A 19,596-nucleotide genomic window follows, 5' to 3' on the forward strand; every position below is an offset into this window, starting at 1 on the left:
GCCTAGAACTCCATGTGCATTGACTGATGCCAGGGTCTAATACATTTATATCAGCCTGGGTTAGCTCCGGGGAGCCAAAGGGGCTTCCCCCAGAAAAGAAGATGCTGTAGAGATTTTATTCAGGTTTTCTACAAAATAATTTCCCCATTGGTAATTACTTTGATTTCTAATTACTTTTGCATTTTAAAACTAAAATAAGTTACCTGGGAAAAATTTAATCTTTGAAGCAAACCTGGAAATCTTTGCCTAAGGCTTGAGTACGGTGCTCTACAATAGATTTTCCATTGCTTTCTCAAGGCGAGATCAAAAGGCACAACAAAGTTGAGTGCTCCACTTTAACCGAACAGAAAAACAGATTGTAAATCTTTGCTTATATCAATCAATTCCCTTTAGTCTACAATATTATACAGTACAGTAATTAGATGATATAGATGCCAATTATCCTTTTATCAACATAACTTCTTGAAAAATTAAATCATAATAATAATTTTCTCTATACAGTATTTTTATGTATATTTATGATAACTCAATTTTATATGGGGTACCAACTTATAGAGAACCTTCATCATGAATGCATTATAAATACCATCATGTGTTCCGAAGAAATAAAGGCGTACCTGAAATTTTTGAAAATAACTCTACATGCATATCTGGCTAAAGCAACATTAAGCTTGAAGTAGGAAGCAAGTCATAAAAGAATAATCTGCGAAAGATACCTTAAAAAACATTAAATTTGAAAATGTAGTTTTTTTTAATAGAATTGCTTAGGATTTTTATACGACATGGATAATAAACTAAGATTCAGTGCAATATAGATATTAAATATAATCTTATCCAAATAATTACAGAAATAATCACTTAGTATTCCATAATGATGTCATATATAACTCGACATGATAGTCTGAAGAAATTATGAAAATCTAGACTTAGGATAATTAAATACAGTAGGTTGACTTTAAGAATTAATGGAAGCAGAGTATTAGGCATGACTAGAATTGTTTGAATACCAGTTAGTGCACATGGCACATGCATTTTTAACACACTTTGCATACCGAAAAAGTGCCTATAGTACTCTGAATTTTTGTTTACTAATGTATCTGGAAAACACTGAATGATGTCTTTCAAATATCTCACTACCAGATAAAATGTAAAAATAATTTGTATACCAGGCATTTTTTAAATAAAGAATTCTTTTTAAATTAAACTGCTCTGTTCAGCGAGAGAGGGTGCCTCAACTCGAATATTTTCTTGAAAGCACACAACTTGGCCTAGAAACTTTTAAATGAAAGAATAAAAAACCAAATATAGATGTCTCATTACCAGAGGAAAGACTGAAACCCACTACCATGCATACAATGAAACAGAGTTTTGATAACTCTTGCTACCATTACTTCAGCACTGCGACATCCTAGAAATCCGGAAAACAAGGTTATGGGGGAACTATTAGTGTGTCTTTCTGGGTGACTCATTTTGGAAAACATTTCTTAAGATTAACAACTTTTTTTCACCTTCACACATCACTCTGAATTAATGTAACAAAATTGATATAAATGTTGTGGGCACTTTTAATAATGGGATAATTCTAACATAAACAAACACCTATTGAAAGATACTGAATTTTTTAAATTTACAGTACTTATATGATCAAAACCATTAAGAAATGCTTTGCTAACAGCATATCATAAAGCTAAATATATTTTAAAAATAATTCAAAATCTAGAATAAATAGTTATTCCATCCCACAACTTGCTAAAGCACCCAAGCTCTTTAAAGAATAAGATTATTCCCTCAAAGGATCATTAATGATGAGCTGCAATACCAAGTAAAACAGCCAGCCTCCATCCTTGCTCTTGCCAATGAACATGCTGAAATTGCCACACCTTGACTGACATTGCTCTTACTTCTATAGAGATGCCAATGTTTTCTGTATGTGAAGACCAGAAATAATAACGTTTCATCCACAATTCAGCACAAACTAGTTCAATGCTAGTAATAAATAAATCCAGTTTTTACTCCTTGGGTTATACAAATCTACCTAGTTCAGCCTAAGTTGGGTTCCTTATAGTTGAGTAAATAAACATGTCAAAAGAGAAAAAAAGATGCAAAGACTCTGCCAAGAAAACAGTATTAAAATTAAAACTTAGGTAAACTTATATATTCAACTTGTATACTAAAGAAAGACAGTGGCCACTTAACTCTTACACTGCTCCAAATACTACCTACCACTTCCTCGTGTAATCAAATTACCAGTTTCAACTGATTTTCAAAAGTTTTCAATACTTCTTTTATCCATGCTTATCAAGATGTAGGACTTTAGATAACTTAGCAGTTTAAGGGTTAAGCTAAAATCACTCAGCAAAGATACAGGGCCAAATAAATTCCCAGAAATTGAAAAACAAATCCTGCAAACTTAAATGAATTAGAGAAGAACATTTACTATAATTCAGTAATAAAATGAAGTTTTATTTTATATACAGTACCTCAGAATTCACCGGGAAAATTGCAATGTTTATGCACGAGAGCAAAACAGAAATTAAAAATAAATTAAAGCATTTCATGCTACTTATTCCATATATAAAATTATTTATTTCTGATGCTTACAAACACTAAAAATATATTTTGTTATAATGTAGGAACACTACAGATATGTTAGCTTTTTGTTTTCAATACAAGAAATATAAAGATTTAGAAAGTCAAAGCTTTTGAAAAGGGTTAAAAACGTTTACAATATTCTAGTTTAAATAAAATCCTGTCTGCATCAGTTAAACTGATGACAGCCTGAACCTGCTGTTGCTTGCAGTCTAACATATTCTCCAGTTTTTATATTCAAACTTCTGTATGTTCTGACAAACTGAAAGAAAAGGAAAGAAATTTTGTTTACACTCTGGGATCTGTATATATTTGGAGTATGTTCAAATAATCATGGTGGCAAACTATTTTGTTTTACAATCACTCAATACAAAGTTTAGGGTTAAAGTGAACATGAAAGTCTTTCTTAGTAGAATAATTTGGCAACTCCCTAAGGAAAGATGTATCATGTGCCTATAGGATAGAATCAAGTAGTCAAGCAGGACAACGTAATTGGCATTGATGCTACAATAACTTTTTCAAGCAGTCTGTGCAGGGTTCTTATAGGAGCTAGGGAGTCAATAGAGAACATTCAGGCTAGTTCAGAATGACAGATCTATTAATAAAAACTTAGAATCCCTTTGAAACCCTCCCTTATCCTCATAGTGACCACCAAAGAATGGGTCTCGCTAACTGCCATACGGTGGTAACACTAAACTTACTTCTGGGTTCTCTGATCTGAAACAAACCACACGCTTCCTGGTGTAATGAACTGACTCTGCCCACTGGAAAAGTAAGGCAACATGGGAAGGAGCAGCTGAATGAGTCTACTCAGAAAGATGCTATTCACATTCACTCAAAATGTTTATTTTTGAGTTATCACATTTGGCAGCTCCCAATAATACTGCAGAAAGTCACCCAATGGATGCTGAATGAAGAAGAATACCACACTCATAACAGATGAACCAGGAAGTGAAGGCACTAATACAGATGCCAGCAGAGAGCATGCTCAGTGTTTAGACAACCCACCCAAAGTAGCCCCTGGAAGGAAATTTTTGGAAGGCAACACTGCAAATATATACTGTTTATCTTTCAGAAACCCACAACTCTGATCTCAGAGCAGAAAATGGAAGAAAGGCATGCTTTATATGGGACAAATTTTACAAAACATGTACAGAAGAATATGCCTGAAACTGACTCACCTTAACAAACCTGTGCAGCCTCTGTGCAAGCGAGGATAGGCGAATAGTTCAGAAAGAGTGTATCAGAAGGTATATGTTTTAAAAGCACCAAACAATGCCATAAAAAAGCAACCTGGAAGCAGGGATGCCAGATTGGGCTACTTGTAGCCCAATTCATTTACCAATTAGGATAATTGTATTCAATTAAAAAGCCATCTATGTATGTCGCTACTTACTACTTTTTCGGCTACAGTTAAAATTAAAATAAGCTGGGCTGTTTATTCTAAATAGCGAATCAATCGGGAAAAAAATATTTGGCTACTTTTATTGTAAAGTTTGTGACATTTAGTTCTTCATCTCGTGACTTTCGGCAACTCAAATCTGTCACCCCTGCCTGGAAAAGGAAATGATACACCCGAGTACAACAAACTAGCCTTAATAAAGCTCAAATGGAATGAACTACTAGTTGTCCTGAACTTTGCTATAAATGTATTAACAAAAAGTTTCCCTAACCAAAAACAACTCAAAATCTCAAGGGGTCAGGTATACACTATAAGGATGTTAAATTTCATAATGACAAAAGACCTAGAACCTTATACATAAGACTAGGCCTGCACCAAAAGTGTACGGGGAGAGCAAATATAAAAAAGCTTTGTGAACCTTGAGGCAAGGAGAATGCACTTCTATGCATGCACTTCCAGTTCATAACAATGCAGTTACTAATTCTATGAAGAGTGAATGCATGGCTGATCACTTCCCATTCTCAAACCTCCAACCCCAATCACACCTTAAAATAAAGGAAGTGACAACGTTATTGTCCAGCCTGGACCATTGTCAAGTCTCTCTCTCTTTTTATTTTTAATTCCTATTACTTCTATGATTTACTTATTATTTTGTTGCCCTTCACCTCATATTCTAACCTTATATATTTGACTTGCTCCACCACTCTTTCTTTTCACAACTTGATAAAGGTCCACAACATCCCACAATGTTGTCACTACCTTCATTTTTAGATGTGTGGATTGGGTGTCTAATTTTCCACCACATTATTGTGGCTTACTGTCTGCATTCCCATTCTTGTTTCTCTCTCATTCTCTGCCTGCTCCTTTCCTTTCATGTCTTCTTCTCTCTCTCTCTCCCCCCCCCATTCTTTCCTTCTATATATTTTCCCTCTCCATCTTTCACTCCAGTTGAACCTCAACTCTCTCCATCTACTATAACCTTCAAGACTTTTTACATATGTACTTCTTACATTTGCATAATGTTGTAATGTATTGTACTTCTAAAATTAAATACTGATTTAGAATCTGGAAGCTTAATTTTTGTTTTCTGTATACAACAGCTGCAATGAGCGTTGATCTGCATGTTTTCTTGATGCTAAAGATTTATGAACAGATACAATGTAAGACCAAGACCAAGTATAGAGCATATCTATATTCGTATTCATCAAGCAACACAATATTCATTACTGAAGACGTATTCATCTTGGAGAAAATCCAGCATTTTCTCAGGAACAACTGATGAATCATCTGAACAGTAAAATTTTTATGTAACCTAAGGATTATGAATACACTGGATAAAAACTCATGAGATGAAGCACTATTTGGCTACAGGATAAAAAATTATCAAAACAAGTTTAAGAAAATTATGGCTGCAAAATTCTGCATTCCAATGATGCAGTGCTCCGTGGACCTATATCCAGCAAATCCATAATTCTTAGATTAAATAAGGGTTCACTGTTTAGATGATTCTTAATTACTCTTCAGAAAGTGCAGCTTTTTCTACGAAATGGGTCAGGTTGCAACAACATGTGGAACAATAATACCCAATGGTTTTAATTATAATGGCTGTTGTCAAAGGATTTATTATATGTTAACAAATTATGTTTGCATAAGAATGTGAATTAGTTTCAGTAATATTCTTATCAATAAAATATACAGAGAACACCAGTGCCAAACATACCTGGAATCAAATTGACAAGCTATTGATGAATTTTTGAGAAGATAGTGAAGATGATTACTGTAATCTCTCTGTTGGGCTTCTCTTCTTGGTTTGTCCATTTTCTTTGCATTACAGCTTCCATCGAGACTAAAATTATCGAGATTTCTATGTTTCTCCCAAATTGACTCAAGCGCCTCACTCAGATTACGGGCCCATGGAGATCCTAAATTATTATTTTCATACTCATTATCAGAAAAGTGTTCAGGTGACTCACTTATGTACCCTCCTCTTCCCATGCAACATCCTGAATCCCAGGTGTCTCCCAAGTGAAGAGAGTCTCTGTCTGGGTCAGGAAGGCTTAAGGGCTCACTGCTTTCCTCAGAGCTCTGGGGTCTTCGTGTAAAAGTTAGACTAATTGCAGAGTCTGAAGTGTCATGTAGAGAAACTTTATATTCACTGTCTTTTGTTTTACTGTAAATATCTTCCTCATTCCTAATTTGATTAAGGAATGTTGTATCAAGACAAGTGGTTTTAAAGCTTGTTAGTACTGGAATTATATTTTCAAAATCAGTCGAAGATGAGAAATGAAAGTTCTTATTTGACTGTAAAGAGCCACCGTGGGATTTGAGTTCTTGTTCGGGAACCTGGATACTATTTTTTCTACTAGGTGTAACATCTTCATCTTCACTCTCTTGAACACTGCAGACATAGTCGGAATTGTAGGATGAAACACTTGGGCTATGTATTAACAACTCTTCAGGAATTCTGCTCCACTCTGGTGTTGCTGGCCTGCTTTTGTCTTCACAATTACCTTCAGACACTTCAGAAGGTAGAGGTGAGCTTGGCTGCTGCACACTTGGTAACTGAGTGACTTGTTCATTTGTTGTCATCTCTCTGGGACAATCATGAATATCAGGGAGAACAGATATTCTCGGTCCTGCTAAGTGCCTTACATCATCCACATACTCTAAGTCAAGACCAAGAATATGGTCTTTACTGTACATGTCAGCTTCATCATCCAACTGGCAGACAACATCACTCAGAGGAACAAATATTTCCCCTTGATCTGAAAATTAATTAATTTTAAGAAACAAGTTTCATTTAATGTTAAAATATTTTCAAATAAACTTGATCTGAAATATAAATATCCACTTATCAAATGCTGGAAAAAAATGAGAATGTGACTGCAGGTGTGAAAGATGACGCTTACAAAATGAGAGAGAACATTCGTGCACTGATGAAAGCCAATCAGTATGGTACGACAAAACTGACAAGGGGTAAAATTAGACCGAGTGTATTGCTACCTCTGCCTATCATCAGTCCTTAAGGGTACTTTGTTTAGATAGCATCAAAGGCACTGTAGAGGACATAGGTACGTAAACAGAACTAAACTCAGGAATTTATTGTTATAAGGCTTTGAACTTAAATGAAGTGAGAAGAGAAATAACTGAAGTGCACTCGTAAAAGTAATAACTATAAGACAATACTGTACATATATCTTTAACAGTAGACTGGCAGCACATTACTGGATGTGAGAAAAGTGCAAAATAATAAACAAATATGTACAGTATGAGCTGCAATCAGCAAATGCCTTAGTTATCCCAAACCTCAACCCATAACTCTAATCCTAAACAAATCTACAGTCAGAACTGCCCAGCTCTGGCTAGCCTACACCTAGGTTCCAATTGCCCCAAGCCACGATACGGTCCACGTGATGTCACCTTCATCCAGCCTGATCATTAGCCGGCAGCATCATTGATCATGGCATCACTGGGTCAGGAGCTATATGATGGTTTAGGTGGTTTAGAGAGTGTTTGCAGGGGAGGGGGAACTCCCGTATCCTAACAGTATGGTATTGTATATTAAAAGCTTCTTTCTGAGCATAACACTTGGTTGCTTTCTAAGATAAAATCCTACTGGCCTCATGTTCAGACAGAGCAGGTCAGCATTCTTTATTAGTATTGGAAGAATTTTTTCAAACTGTTCCTACCAGGTCATATAGGTACTAGGAAGACACTAAATAATGCTATAATACTGTAGGTGTTTGCATATAGATATATAAAATATCGATATATAAAGAGCCAGAAACAATTGCTAAAGAACACACCTGGTGGCCAGAGTGCAACAGTTACTCCAAGAAGACTGCCAGTAGTACCATCACACACACCCCACGTTTCATCAATGTCCCCTTTGGAACCCTCGTCTGCAACTTCAGTGATAACTGTTTCATTTATGCTGGTAATGGGTGATCCTTGCAGATGGTGCTGAGTGAGGCTTGAACTCCTTGATGGATATTTACAATGTCCAAAGTATATAACAGTCCCAATGCGATCACCTTGAACCAACACTTTACTACCTTGAGGCAGTAGCAATCCTTCACTGTAAGAAAAAATTGTAACCATAATTTTATTTAGATTACAGTATTTAATTTTAAAAAGATCATGTGTTGTAAGCTAAAGGTAGCTACGGGTACAGTATATTCTCAACCCTTCATCTCAACTAATATGAAAATATGATATGAGAATCAATGGGAGTAGTGAGGTGACTCAAATCAGTGATCAGGATATGTAACTCCAAGTAGCATACCTTTCACTAGTACGAATTTTCATGGTTCAGGGGTAAGGTACATGACTGGAAGTACCCTGGTCACTGGTTCTAGTTACCTCAGTGCTCGAATGGATTTTCACATTGATATATATATCACGTTAGTGTGATTTCTTTGTATACATTATGGTATGTTATGATAACCAATGTATCAAATGCAACATACTGTACTATGAAAAGTAGCAGCTCACAAAAAAACCAGCGTTGAATGTAATGAAACGCCATTTTCTGGGCGAGTCCCGGAGGCTCCCCGGAGCTATCCATGGCTGATATGGATACCCTAACTATTTTGCATCAGTCGATGTGGGTGGAGTTCTAGGCCTACCGGGGACCACGAGCCAGAACCTGGCCCCCTCAGAGAGGCACGGGGAGCAATGGCCCATAGAAATGCACATGTGATTTGGAGCATTCATTATCTGCCATCGACCGGGACAGGCACCCAGAAAGGTAAGCGTCACAAAACAAACCCCTATTCTGGTTAAACAACAAAAATCGACAAATGAGTGGACAGAACTCCCCCAGGAAAACGAACTAACAAGCATGACGTCACGCGAGCCGCGCCGCATGTCTGCGCAGCTCCCCCCCTCCCCGGGAGGGGGGGAAGGGGGAGCCCCAGACCCCCGCGTCGGCGATCCCCGCCCCAGTTCTGAGGCTGGATATCAAAACTGTGAAAAACCCGCCGACCGGAGGGCGGGAGGGTGCCGGGAGCCTCCGGGACTCACCCAGAAAATGGCGTTTCATTACATTCAACGCTGGTTTTCTGGTGGGAGCCCTTACGGCTCCCCGGAGCTACCTCACCAAAGACTACCTAAAAAACAAGGGGACATACCTGGGAGGCGGTCGGAGAATCACTCCACAACACGAAGTCGAGACAACAACCCAAGGTATAGCATTCGCCAGAAAAAAGGGAAAACGGCCGCAGACAAAGAAAACCTATGATCACGACAATAGGAGCCAAAAACCACTGCGCCTGAGAAGAGCAAGAAGCTCTGCCACACGGCCCCCCGAGGCGAATGCCAACACAAAAAGAAAACCGAGGCAAAGCAAACCTGACCTCAAGGAGCCACAACCATCAAGGAGAAGAAAAACAGGAGAGCACCCTGTCCAAAGACCAGGACGACACAGACAGTGCATAAGCAGGCCGGAGGTGTAACAACGCACGATACAACCTGCGAAACGGCGCAGAAGGAATATCGATACCGAAAGCTAGCAGCAGAAACCAAGGTGCCAGACCTTGGAACGGCCCCAAGCGCCTCTACATCCTCCGCAAGCCAATCCTATGACAGCCCCAGGAGGGAAAAGAAAACGCAGGACCAAAACGAAAATGCCATAAGTGTGCAAGACCACCTCCACAAGTGCAGCTAACAGGGAAGGAACTCGCATAAGGAGCCGCCCCGCACCAACATCCCGCAGAAGGGCAGGAGCGAAAAGACTCATGAGGAGGAGCAAAATCGCTCCCAGGAAAACTAGGAGCGCCGAGACAGTGTGAAGAGAAGAGATATTCACAAAAGAACAAAAAGGCCAACACCCAGAAGCTGCTGGGAAGAGGACCCACAAGCCCTAGAAAGGACCGGAGGGAAGCTCACCCGAATGACGACAGACGCACCAGAAAACGGGAAGGAGCAAAACAGTCCCGAACCTTCGAGAACAAAAAGAAGCAAACACAAAGGACGAAGGCCCCAAAACCCCATCGCACCCGAGACCAAAAGTCATGCAGAAACCCCAAGAAGAGGGGGACATGACGGAAGAAGGCCCGTCCCGGAAAAAGGGGCGAAGATCGTAGAAAAGCACCCACCGACAGGACGGAAACAACGGGTACAACGGACAAGGAAACCAAGCCCAGGGAGGGGCCAACGCCCACAAAGCACGTGCGGAGAGGGGGAACGGAAAACCCCACACCACAAAACTGCAAGTCCCCCCCAGAGGGTTAGAAACACCCCGGCGGGGACTAACGGGGCCTGAGGCCTCTCACGTGAGCCCCACCCCAGCCCCAGGAACCCACCCTGCAGGCCCCGGGGCCGAGCTGTCCCCTCAAAGCCCCAGCGTCAAGAAAAACCCCGGGGCAGCCATGAAAAACACGAAGGAAGGGAGCCCACTAAGCTCTGGAACTTGAACTGAAACCGGAGGATAGGCGAGGGGCGATATGAAGACCCCCAAGCTCATCCCCAGCCAGCACAATGAGGCGAGGACAAGACAGTGAAACCAAGGAACATGGAAAGACCAGGCCCTGCACGGCAAGACCGGCAAGGAAGGAGAGCCCCAGAGGGAGCACGGAAGGGCCGAACATAACGCCACAACCAACCCCGACACACAGCTGCAGTACCAAAACCGCAGCAAAACGTCACCACACTCCCCGAGGAAGCGACAGAGAAGATAGATAAATCAAACACGAGTGGCACACAAGGGGACATAGGCGGAAACCGAGCACCCAACTGAGCCACAGGGACGGTAGAAGAAATGTGTGCAGTGTAACAGGCAATCAAAGGAACACATTAGGCAGCCCAACATGGGCTGACCCCATACACAGCCCCAACAGCAGAGATGAGAGTGCCCAAGAAGCACAGAATCCGCCCGACAGGCAAACGACAGAGGAGAGGCGGAAACAAAGAGCCAGAACCCAACCTGCAAACACAAGGAGGCAAACACAAAACCTCCGACACAGGAAAACTTACTACCAAACAGGCACCCCCACCGTTGCACTGCGGAACAAGGTGGAGGCGGGGCCCCGAACTCAAGCAAGGTTAGACAAGCATAGGAGAGGGGCAGGAGGAGTACAGGCAGGAACCGCCTCTGAAGGGACAAGAGGCCACCTGCAGACACCTGTGAACCGAGGAAGGAATCAGGTGGAGAGAACAAGAGCTGCCCAGTATGGGCTAATAGCACTGCAGTAGGCACCTCGGGTGATACGGTCCACGTTCTCAAGTACGTATGTACACCCATTCCTACTCCCAAAAACAAAAACAGCGTCAGGACGGAGGAGACGCCAAAACCGCACCAACTCACCTGAAGAACATAGGCCCTGAAGGGCCATGACGCAAGTGTTCGAGTCCGTATCCGCCGGAGGCAGCCAGTGCGCCCATGCTGGAGAGGAGGGGAGCAGCGAAGGAGGCTCCCCACCCTAGAACGCAGGGAAAAACCTCATGAATTCCACACAGTGGCACCCCAGAACACCCCCAAAGCAACGGGGCACGGATGGGAATAAGAAAAGAACGAGAGGCGAAGGCCCCCGAGAGAATTGGAGCAGAACACGTGTGCACACCGCCCAGAACCAAAACAAACTCCCACGACGCATGCGCAGGACGCAAAAGAAAGTAGCCCAACCAGGCGAGAAGTAGCCCAACAAGGCGAGAAGTAGCCCAATAAAACGAGAAGTAGCCCAATAAAGCGAGAATTAGCCCAACAAGGCGAGAAGTAGCCCAACAAGGCGAGAAGTAGCCCAACCGGCTACAAGGAGCCCAAGCGGTCACAAAGGAGCCCAAACGGCTACAAAGGAGCCCAAACGACTACAAAGGAGCCCAAACGGCGACAAGGAGCCCAAATGGCGACAAGGAGCCCAAACTGCTACAAGGAGCCCAAACGGCTACAAGGAGCCCAAACGGCTACAAGGAGCCCAACCTGTCCAGAACAGAAGGAACCAGTATGGAGGCAAACTCCGGGACACGCAGGAGGAAGCCGCAAAGGCCAACCGCACCGCAGGCGAAGAGATGCGGTTAGCCGAAAACCTCCTGAAGACGGAACCGAAGAAACCACAGGGACACGGAACCGAACCCGGGGAGGAGCAGAACCCAAGCCCAAATCGTACGCAGAGGGGGGAAAGATAACCCCACTCCTCGTAACAGTAAGCCCCGCTCAGAAGGACGGAAATCCAGGCGGGGCACAATGGAGCCCAAGGCCCCCAAGGCAGCTCCTCCCCAACCCCAGGAGCCTCTGCACCAGGCCCCAGGGCCGAGTTGACCTCCAAAGCCCTGGCCTCACAAGAAAAAGCCGGGGCAGCCGAGAGAGCTGAAAGAGAAGGGGGCCCACTGGTCAAAACCCCGGAGCATCGGCCGGAGGAACAGACTCGAATGCCTCCGCAGTTGCCTCCGCAGACCCCGAAGCCTGCAGATGCGTAGGGGCCGGAAGCAGGAAGGGGAAAAACAAGGGGGGCGTGGAAGGAACCAAGGCCGAAGCGACCAAAACCACCCAAGTCTGGGTCCCTACACAAGTGGGGCAGCATCGGGGCGTCTGGGGAAGCGACAAACCAGAGCGCGTCGCAACATCCTACCCTGCAACGTGCGAGCTGCCTGCACCCACGGGAATTCATCAGCAAACTAGGTGAATGGAGTCACGAACAAGCAACAAAGCTCGCAGGACTCAAGGGTCGAATGTGTCACCGACCCAACAGGCAGCATGACGGAGGCAAAAAACCAGCGTTGAATGTAATGAAACGCCATTTTCTGGGTGAGTCCCGGAGGCTCCCCGGAGCTATCCCAGGCTGATATGCTAATGTCAGACTTTGGCATCAGTCATGTGTATGGAGTTCTTAGGCCTACCGGGGACCACGGCCAGAACCGGGCCCCCTCAGAGAGGCAAGGGAAGCAATGGCCTATAGAAGCCCCCGTGTAGTTGGAAGCATTCTATGTCTGGCATCGACCGGAACAGGCACCCAGAAAGGTAAGCGCCCCAAAACAAACCCCTATTCTGGTTAAAATTGCTACCTAAAACCGAACTAGTGGATAGAACTCCCCAACTGAAAACAAGCAAACTAGTGTGACGTCACACACTGCCGCGCCGCTGTCTGCGCAGCTCCCCCCTCCCCGGGAGGGGGAAGGGGGAGCCCCAGACCCCCCGCGCCGGCTACCCACACCTCAGTTCTTGAGGCTGGATGTCAAAAACGCGAAAAACCGCCGACCGGAGGGAGGGAGGGATGCCGGGGAGCCTCCGGGACTCACCCAGAAAATGGCGTTTCATTACATTCAACGCTGGTTTTCTGGAGGGAGCCCCGTCGGCTCCCCGGAGCTAACTACCCACAGACAGAAAAAGAGGGACTTACCCGGGAGGCGGTCGTCGCTCACCCCTCAACTCGAAGCCGAGACAACTGGCTGCAACCGCCGACCCAAAGCAACACAGGCCCGACGAGGCCCAGGGACATTCACAAGGTAACGAGCAGCCAGGACCCTGTTCGACCGCCAAAATCCCCGCGCCCGAATATCAGACCAAGACATATTCCCAAAGACGGCAGCAAGAGCCACGAACTTACGAACGTCATGGGCACGGGGATAGACCGCAGGCTGGCTGGACCTAATAACCCTGCGGACGACCTGAGAGACCCGAACCCGCGAACAGGGAAGAAGGGAAACCGGATCAACCCACAGCGCGTCCCCGGACACAGAAGCAGTGGCGCGCAAATAACGGCGAAGCGCCGCAACCGGACACAAAACATGATGCACCCCCGGCCTGACCAACCAAGCATCAACCACCCATGGACCCCTCCGGAACGCAGCAGTCTCATTCTTCGCCAGAAAAGAAGGAGACGGCTGCAAATGAACAAAACTATCACCACGACCAAAAGAGCAGAAACCCCTGCGCCGGAGGAGAGCATGAAGCTCCCCTACCCGACCCCCAGAGGCCAAAGCCAACAAGAAAAGTGCCTTGGAAAAACAATCCTGGACCGAAGGGGCCACAACGAAACGAGATGAAAGGAAAGCGAGCACTCTGTCCAAAGACCAGGACGGCTCAGGCGACGCATGAGCAGGCCGGAGGTGAAACAATGCACGAGACAGCTTGCGAAACGGCGCAGACGTAACATCGATACCGAAAGCAAGCTGAAGCGGCTCCGCCAGCACCGCACGATACGAAGCGACAGTGTTAGGCATAAGATGACGGTCCTGAAACAACCACGAGAGGAAGGACAAGACCACCCGAACAGACAAGGAGCTAACACGACGAAGACGCAAAAAGAAACGGAAGGACCGCCAGGAAACTTCATACTGCCGCCGAGAAGAAGCCCTCAGGTGGGACACTAACAAGGAGGCCACCTGATCACCATAGAGATGATGATAGACTCGAGTCAAAAAAACCATACGCGAAGACTCGAGGAGAAGATCGAAGCAGCTACGTGACGTACCGGCCCGATCTGCTGAAAGAGGCGGAGCCGCGGGAAAACCCTCGGGTTCGGACACCGAGCAACCAGCGCCTGAAACCAAGGCTGGGCCGGCCACCAAGGGGCCAGAAGGACAACTCTCCCCCGGTAAGTCTCTAAGCGAGTCAGGACCTGGAGCAACAGCCGAACCGGGGGAAAGAGGTACAGGAACCCCCACCTCGACCAGTCTAGCCGAAAGGCATCGACCCCGACGGCCTCGCAATCGGGGAAGGGCGCCGCATAAACGGGAAGACGCCGCGACCACGCTGACGCGAAGAGGTCCACTTCGGGGCGCCCGAACGTCTGGCAAAGCCAACGGAAGGACTCGTCGTCGACCGTCCACTCCGTGGAGAGGGGAACGAAGCGAGACAGGGCGTCGGCCAAGACGTTGGACACGCCCCGTACGTGAACCGCCAGGAGAGCCAAACCCCGAGAACTCAGCAGACGAGTCACCCGAAGCGACCAACCCCAAAGAGACAAGGACCGCATCGAACCCCCGCGGTTCAGGCAATGAACCACCGGAGAGCAGTCCAAATGGAGCCGAATCGTCGATCCGCGGGCCACCCGAATCCTCCCCAGAGCAAACCACACTGCCGCGAACTCCCGCACCGTACTGTGAGCTCGACGGAAGGACGGATCCCAACGCCCCTGGCCGGCCTGGTGAGCACTGGTCACAAAACCCCAGCCGAGAGACGACGCATCCGTGTACACATCGAGCGAGGGCTCGGGTAGGCGCCAAGGCACTGAACCCCGAAAAACCCGAAGAGGAAGCCGGTGACGCAGCAACCGACGCAAGTCCCCCGGGGGTCGAACTCTGCGATCGCGAGAGAGGCGGAAGGGGGAACCCCGAAGGAACCAGAACAGCCGTCGAAGCCAAACCCGACCCGGCGGGTAGACCACTATCACGAAGTTCAGGCTCCCGCACAGCCCCTCGAGCAACCGCCGGGTGACCCGAGGGCCCTCCAGAAACAGACGAAGGCGGGACCGCAGCCGCAGGAGAGACTCCGGAGGGAGAGACAAGGAGGCGGTTCGAGAGTCCCACACGAGACCCAGCCAAGTCCGAACCTGAGAGGGAACCAGATGGGACTTCCTCCAGTTCACCAAGAACCCGAACCCGGCGAGCTGGGAAAGAACCAAATCCCTGGCTAGCAAGCAAGCTGACTGGCTGGGAGCCCAAACCAGCCAGTCGTCGAGGTAGGCCAACACCCGAACACCTAGGAGACGCAAACGAGCCACCACAACCCGTGTAAGGCGTGTGAACACGCGAGGTGCCAGGTTCAACCCGAACGGGAGACAACGAAAGCGGTAACTCAGACGCCCCACTACAAAACCGAGCCAGTCCCTGAACCGCGGATGAATCGGGACATGCCAATAAGCGTCCCGGAGGTCCAGGGACACCATCCAAGCTCCCGGCTCCAAGAGGAGCCGAACCTAAGACAGCGTAGTCATCCGAAAGGAGGGGCAATGAACCCAGGGGTTCAGACGGGACAAGTCCAGAATGAATCGCAGGTCCGCGCAGTCCCGTTTCGGAACCGGAAACAGACGGGAAACCCATCTGAGGGACGACGTCGTTTCGACGACGCCCAAGCGTACCCACTCCAAGACGACTCGACAGAGCGCAGGGGAAGAAGCCTGCCCTGCCAGCCCCGACCCCCGAAAGGGGGGAGGGGCCACCCAACGCCACCGCAGGCCGCGAGACACGACCCGAAAGGCCCACGAATCGTGGGACCAGGCGGGAGGCGAACAGCGCAAGCCGCCCCCCCCATCGCCCCGTCAAGGGGGCAAACCGCGAAAGGGCCGGCGACCCTTACGAGACCCAGAACCCCGCACAGCGCGAGCTCCGCGCCGACCAGACGAGGGAGGGTCCGCAGGAGCCAACTCCAAACCTGACACTAGAGGCCTACCACGGCGACAGGAACCCCGAGCCCTGGCACGACCTTTCCGGGAAGACCCACCCCGGGACCCCCGGAAAACCAACAAGTCCGACATCGGACGACAAGCCGCCGACGCAGCCTGAATAAACTGCGCCACGGCCGACTCCCCAAACAGGAGAGGACAAAAAGGTGAAGAACGCCTAAGAGCCAGAGCCCAAGCAGATTCCACGGAGGAACCCAGCACCGCCTGCCGACACGCGAGACGGGAAGCATAGAACAGGAAAACCGCATCCCGCAAAATCGGCGTGAACAGCTTCAACAAGGCAGCCGACGAACGCGCAGCCGAGGACAAGGTGCCGGACCCCGGGACGGACCCAAGCGTCCCCACATCCTCCACGAGCCAATCCGAAGACAGCTCCAGGAGGGAAAAGAACCGCAAGTCCGAACACAAAAGGCCCCGGGCGCGCAAGTCCTCCGCCACGAGCGCCACCGAAAGGGAGGGAACCTGCACATGGAGCTGAATAACGCCCACATCGCGGGGAAGGGCAGGGGCAAACAAGCACTCATTCAGGTACTCAAGTTCACCCCCCAGGAAAACCTGAAGCACCGTGGAAGCTTCCCGCCACTCCAGCGTGCGGGAACGACAGAAGGAATGCCAGGAATCCAGACCAAACAAGGGGCAGTCTGCTAGCCAGGACGACTCCGGAACCTCGTAACGGAGCCAGAAAGGGAACGAAGTCCCAAACCTGAACGTGGACGGATCCATTTCCGAGGCATAATCCGGGTCACGCAGGAGGTAAGCTGCAAAGGCCGCTCGCACCACACCAGGTTGGATGCGATAAGCCGAAAACCTCCGGAAGGACGGAACCGACGTACCCGGGGGAACACGGAACCGAACCCGGGGAGGGGCCGACACCAAATCCAACTCGTACGCAGAGGGGGGAAAAGAAAACCCCACTCCTTGTAACAATAAGCCCCGCTCAGTGGGAAGAAAAACCCAGGCGGGGTCCAGCGGGGCCCAAGGCCCCCAAGTCAGCCCCTCCCCAGCCTCGAGGTCCGTCACCACAGGACCCGAGGCCGAGTCCTCTCCCCAAGCCCCGACCCCACAAGACAAGGACGGAGCAGCCAGAAAAGCTGGAGGAAGGGGGGCCCACTGGTCAGACCCTGAAGCTTCGGCCGGGAGACAAGACTCGAATGCCTCTGCCGCCCCCCCGGAAGGGGCAACCCCCGAAGCTGCCCGAGTCTCGAGATCAAGTAACCCCTGCTCCGACCCCGAAACCCTCAGACGCTTCGGGGCCGGAAGCAGGGGTGGGGGACCAGAACGAACAGAAGGGGAAGGACGAGGAGGTGCGGACTGAACCAGGATCGAAGCGACACCCACCCCCAAGTCCCGGTCTCGAAAAGCAAAGCGGGGCAGCCCCGGGGCTTCCGGGGAAGCAACCAACCGAGCGCGTTGCAACAGACGAAACCTAGACTGCAATGCACGTGCCGCCTGTACCCGAATAGAATCATCAGAGGATTGGGTAAATTGAGTCACAAGCAAGCAGCAACACTCACAGGACTCAGGGTCGAAAGTATCACCGACCCAACAGGCAGCATGGCAGAGGCAAAAACAATGAGGGTCACCCTGAGACAAGGGGACCGAGCAACCCTCAAACTCGCACACAGCGAGTGGGGACTCCGGGGTCACATCCATCGGACCCACGCGCCCCCTAGGGGATTCCCAGGGTCCTGAGCGTTTACTTTAAGAGGACTCGCGCTCAGGTAGTCCCAGGCAGGGTGCTGCAAACCGGCGCCCAAAACTACCAAGCAAACTTCTAAAGCTGAACCCCAGGGACGTGTACACTCACGGGGACCTAGCAGGGGGCGCCACCGAGGAGAACAGTGGAAGGGCAAAAACAAACTGAATAAAATGACAGAACCCCCCACCAGGCAAAAACAAAAAGAAAAACAAAACCCCGCAAGAGGACAGCGAACCCCAAGGAACAGAGCCGGCCGCGATGTCGGGAAATACAAGCTGAGCAGCACCCTGCGCCCCTACCAGTGCAAACTGCCTCTTACCTGCCGGTAACAAGGGAGAACAGAACACCCAAGAGCCCAACAGGCGGCCGAAAAACCGAAAGGTAAAACGGACCAGCAGAGGCAGACCCGAGGAGCCTGTGGAAGGTGGCCCCAAGCCCCAAGGGCAGTACTTACAGGGCACCTAGGGAAGGCAGCCCTAGGCGCATGCAGCCCGAGTACTGAAGATAACTCCTGGCTCTCGCACCCACAAAACTAACACCACACGCAAAGCACAGTGCAGTAGCGACACCGGAGCCAGAGCACACGACCATTGCCTATAGCATCAGCCTCAAGAACTGAGGTGTGGGTAGCCGGCGCGGGGGGTCTGGGGCTCCCCCTTCCCCCTCCCGGGGAGGGGGGAGCTGCGCAGACAGCGGCGCGGCAGTGTGTGACGTCACACTAGTTTGCTTGTTTTCGGTTGGGGAGTTCTATCCACTAGTTCGGTTTTAGGTAGCAATTTTAACCAGAATAGGGGTTTGTTTTGGGGCGCTTACCTTTCTGGGTGCCTGTTCCGGTCGATGGCAGACATAGAATGCTTCCAACTACACGGGGGCTTCTATAGGCCATTGCTCCCCTTGCCTCTCTGAGGGGGGCCCGGTTCTGGCCGTGGTCCCCGGTAGGCCTAAGAACTCCATACACATGACTGATGCCAAAGTCTGACATTAGCATATCAGCCTGGGATAGCTCCGGGGAGCCGACGGGGCTCCCCCCAGAAACAAGGAGAGTCACCCTGAGACAAAGGGACAGAGCAACCCTCAACTCGCACAAAGCGAGAGGGGACGCAAGGGTCTCCACTATCGGACCCGAGAGCCCCCGGGGGGTTTCCCAGGGCCCCTAGACTGGGTCTGCTAAGGGTTATCCCAGGCAGGGTACTGCTAACCGGCTCCCCAAACTACCAAGCAAACTGCTAAAGCTGAACCCACGGGACGTGTCCACTCGCGAGGGCAAAGCAGGGGGTGCCTCCACACAAATGAACCTAATATAAGGGGTGGGGGGGAACACAAGGAAGACCCCCCTACCAGGCAAAAACAAAAATAAAAGAAAAAACCACACAAGTGGACAACGTACCCAGAGGGAACAGAGCCGGCCGCTGTCATAGGTGAAAACTAGCTACGCAGTACCCTGTGCCCCAACAGTGCGATAACTACCACTTACCCCAAGTTAAACAAGGGAGTGAAACCCCCCAAACACTCGGGGCGGCAAAACGCCAAGCAGCAAAAAGCCAACAGAGGTAGACCCAAGGTGA

The 19,596-nt window shown here is 48.7% G+C and overlaps 1 protein-coding gene across 2 annotated transcripts in view; it reads right to left on the minus strand.

The window, feature by feature from the left end:
• Positions 1-2,532: 2,532 nt before the first annotated feature.
• LOC123769451 (uncharacterized) overlaps positions 2,533-19,596 on the minus strand; it is an 80,020-nt gene continuing 62,956 nt past the window's right edge. The window contains exons 7-9 of one of the 2 annotated variants that reach the window (XM_045760559.2): positions 7,798-8,069; positions 5,712-6,756; positions 2,533-2,851 (exon numbers count right to left, since the gene is read on the minus strand). In XM_045760559.2, the coding sequence (XP_045616515.1) occupies positions 2,827-2,851; positions 5,712-6,756; positions 7,798-8,069 (1,342 nt within the window). In that variant the 3' untranslated portion in view covers positions 2,533-2,826. Of the gene's footprint in view, positions 2,852-3,985; positions 4,144-5,711; positions 6,757-7,797; positions 8,070-19,596 lie in introns of those variants that run through there. The other variant, XM_069308811.1, reaches the window with a different exon arrangement.

Source organism: Procambarus clarkii, chromosome 63 (genome assembly GCF_040958095.1).
Source record: "Procambarus clarkii isolate CNS0578487 chromosome 63, FALCON_Pclarkii_2.0, whole genome shotgun sequence".
NCBI classification, from domain to species: domain Eukaryota; kingdom Metazoa; phylum Arthropoda; class Malacostraca; order Decapoda; family Cambaridae; genus Procambarus; species Procambarus clarkii.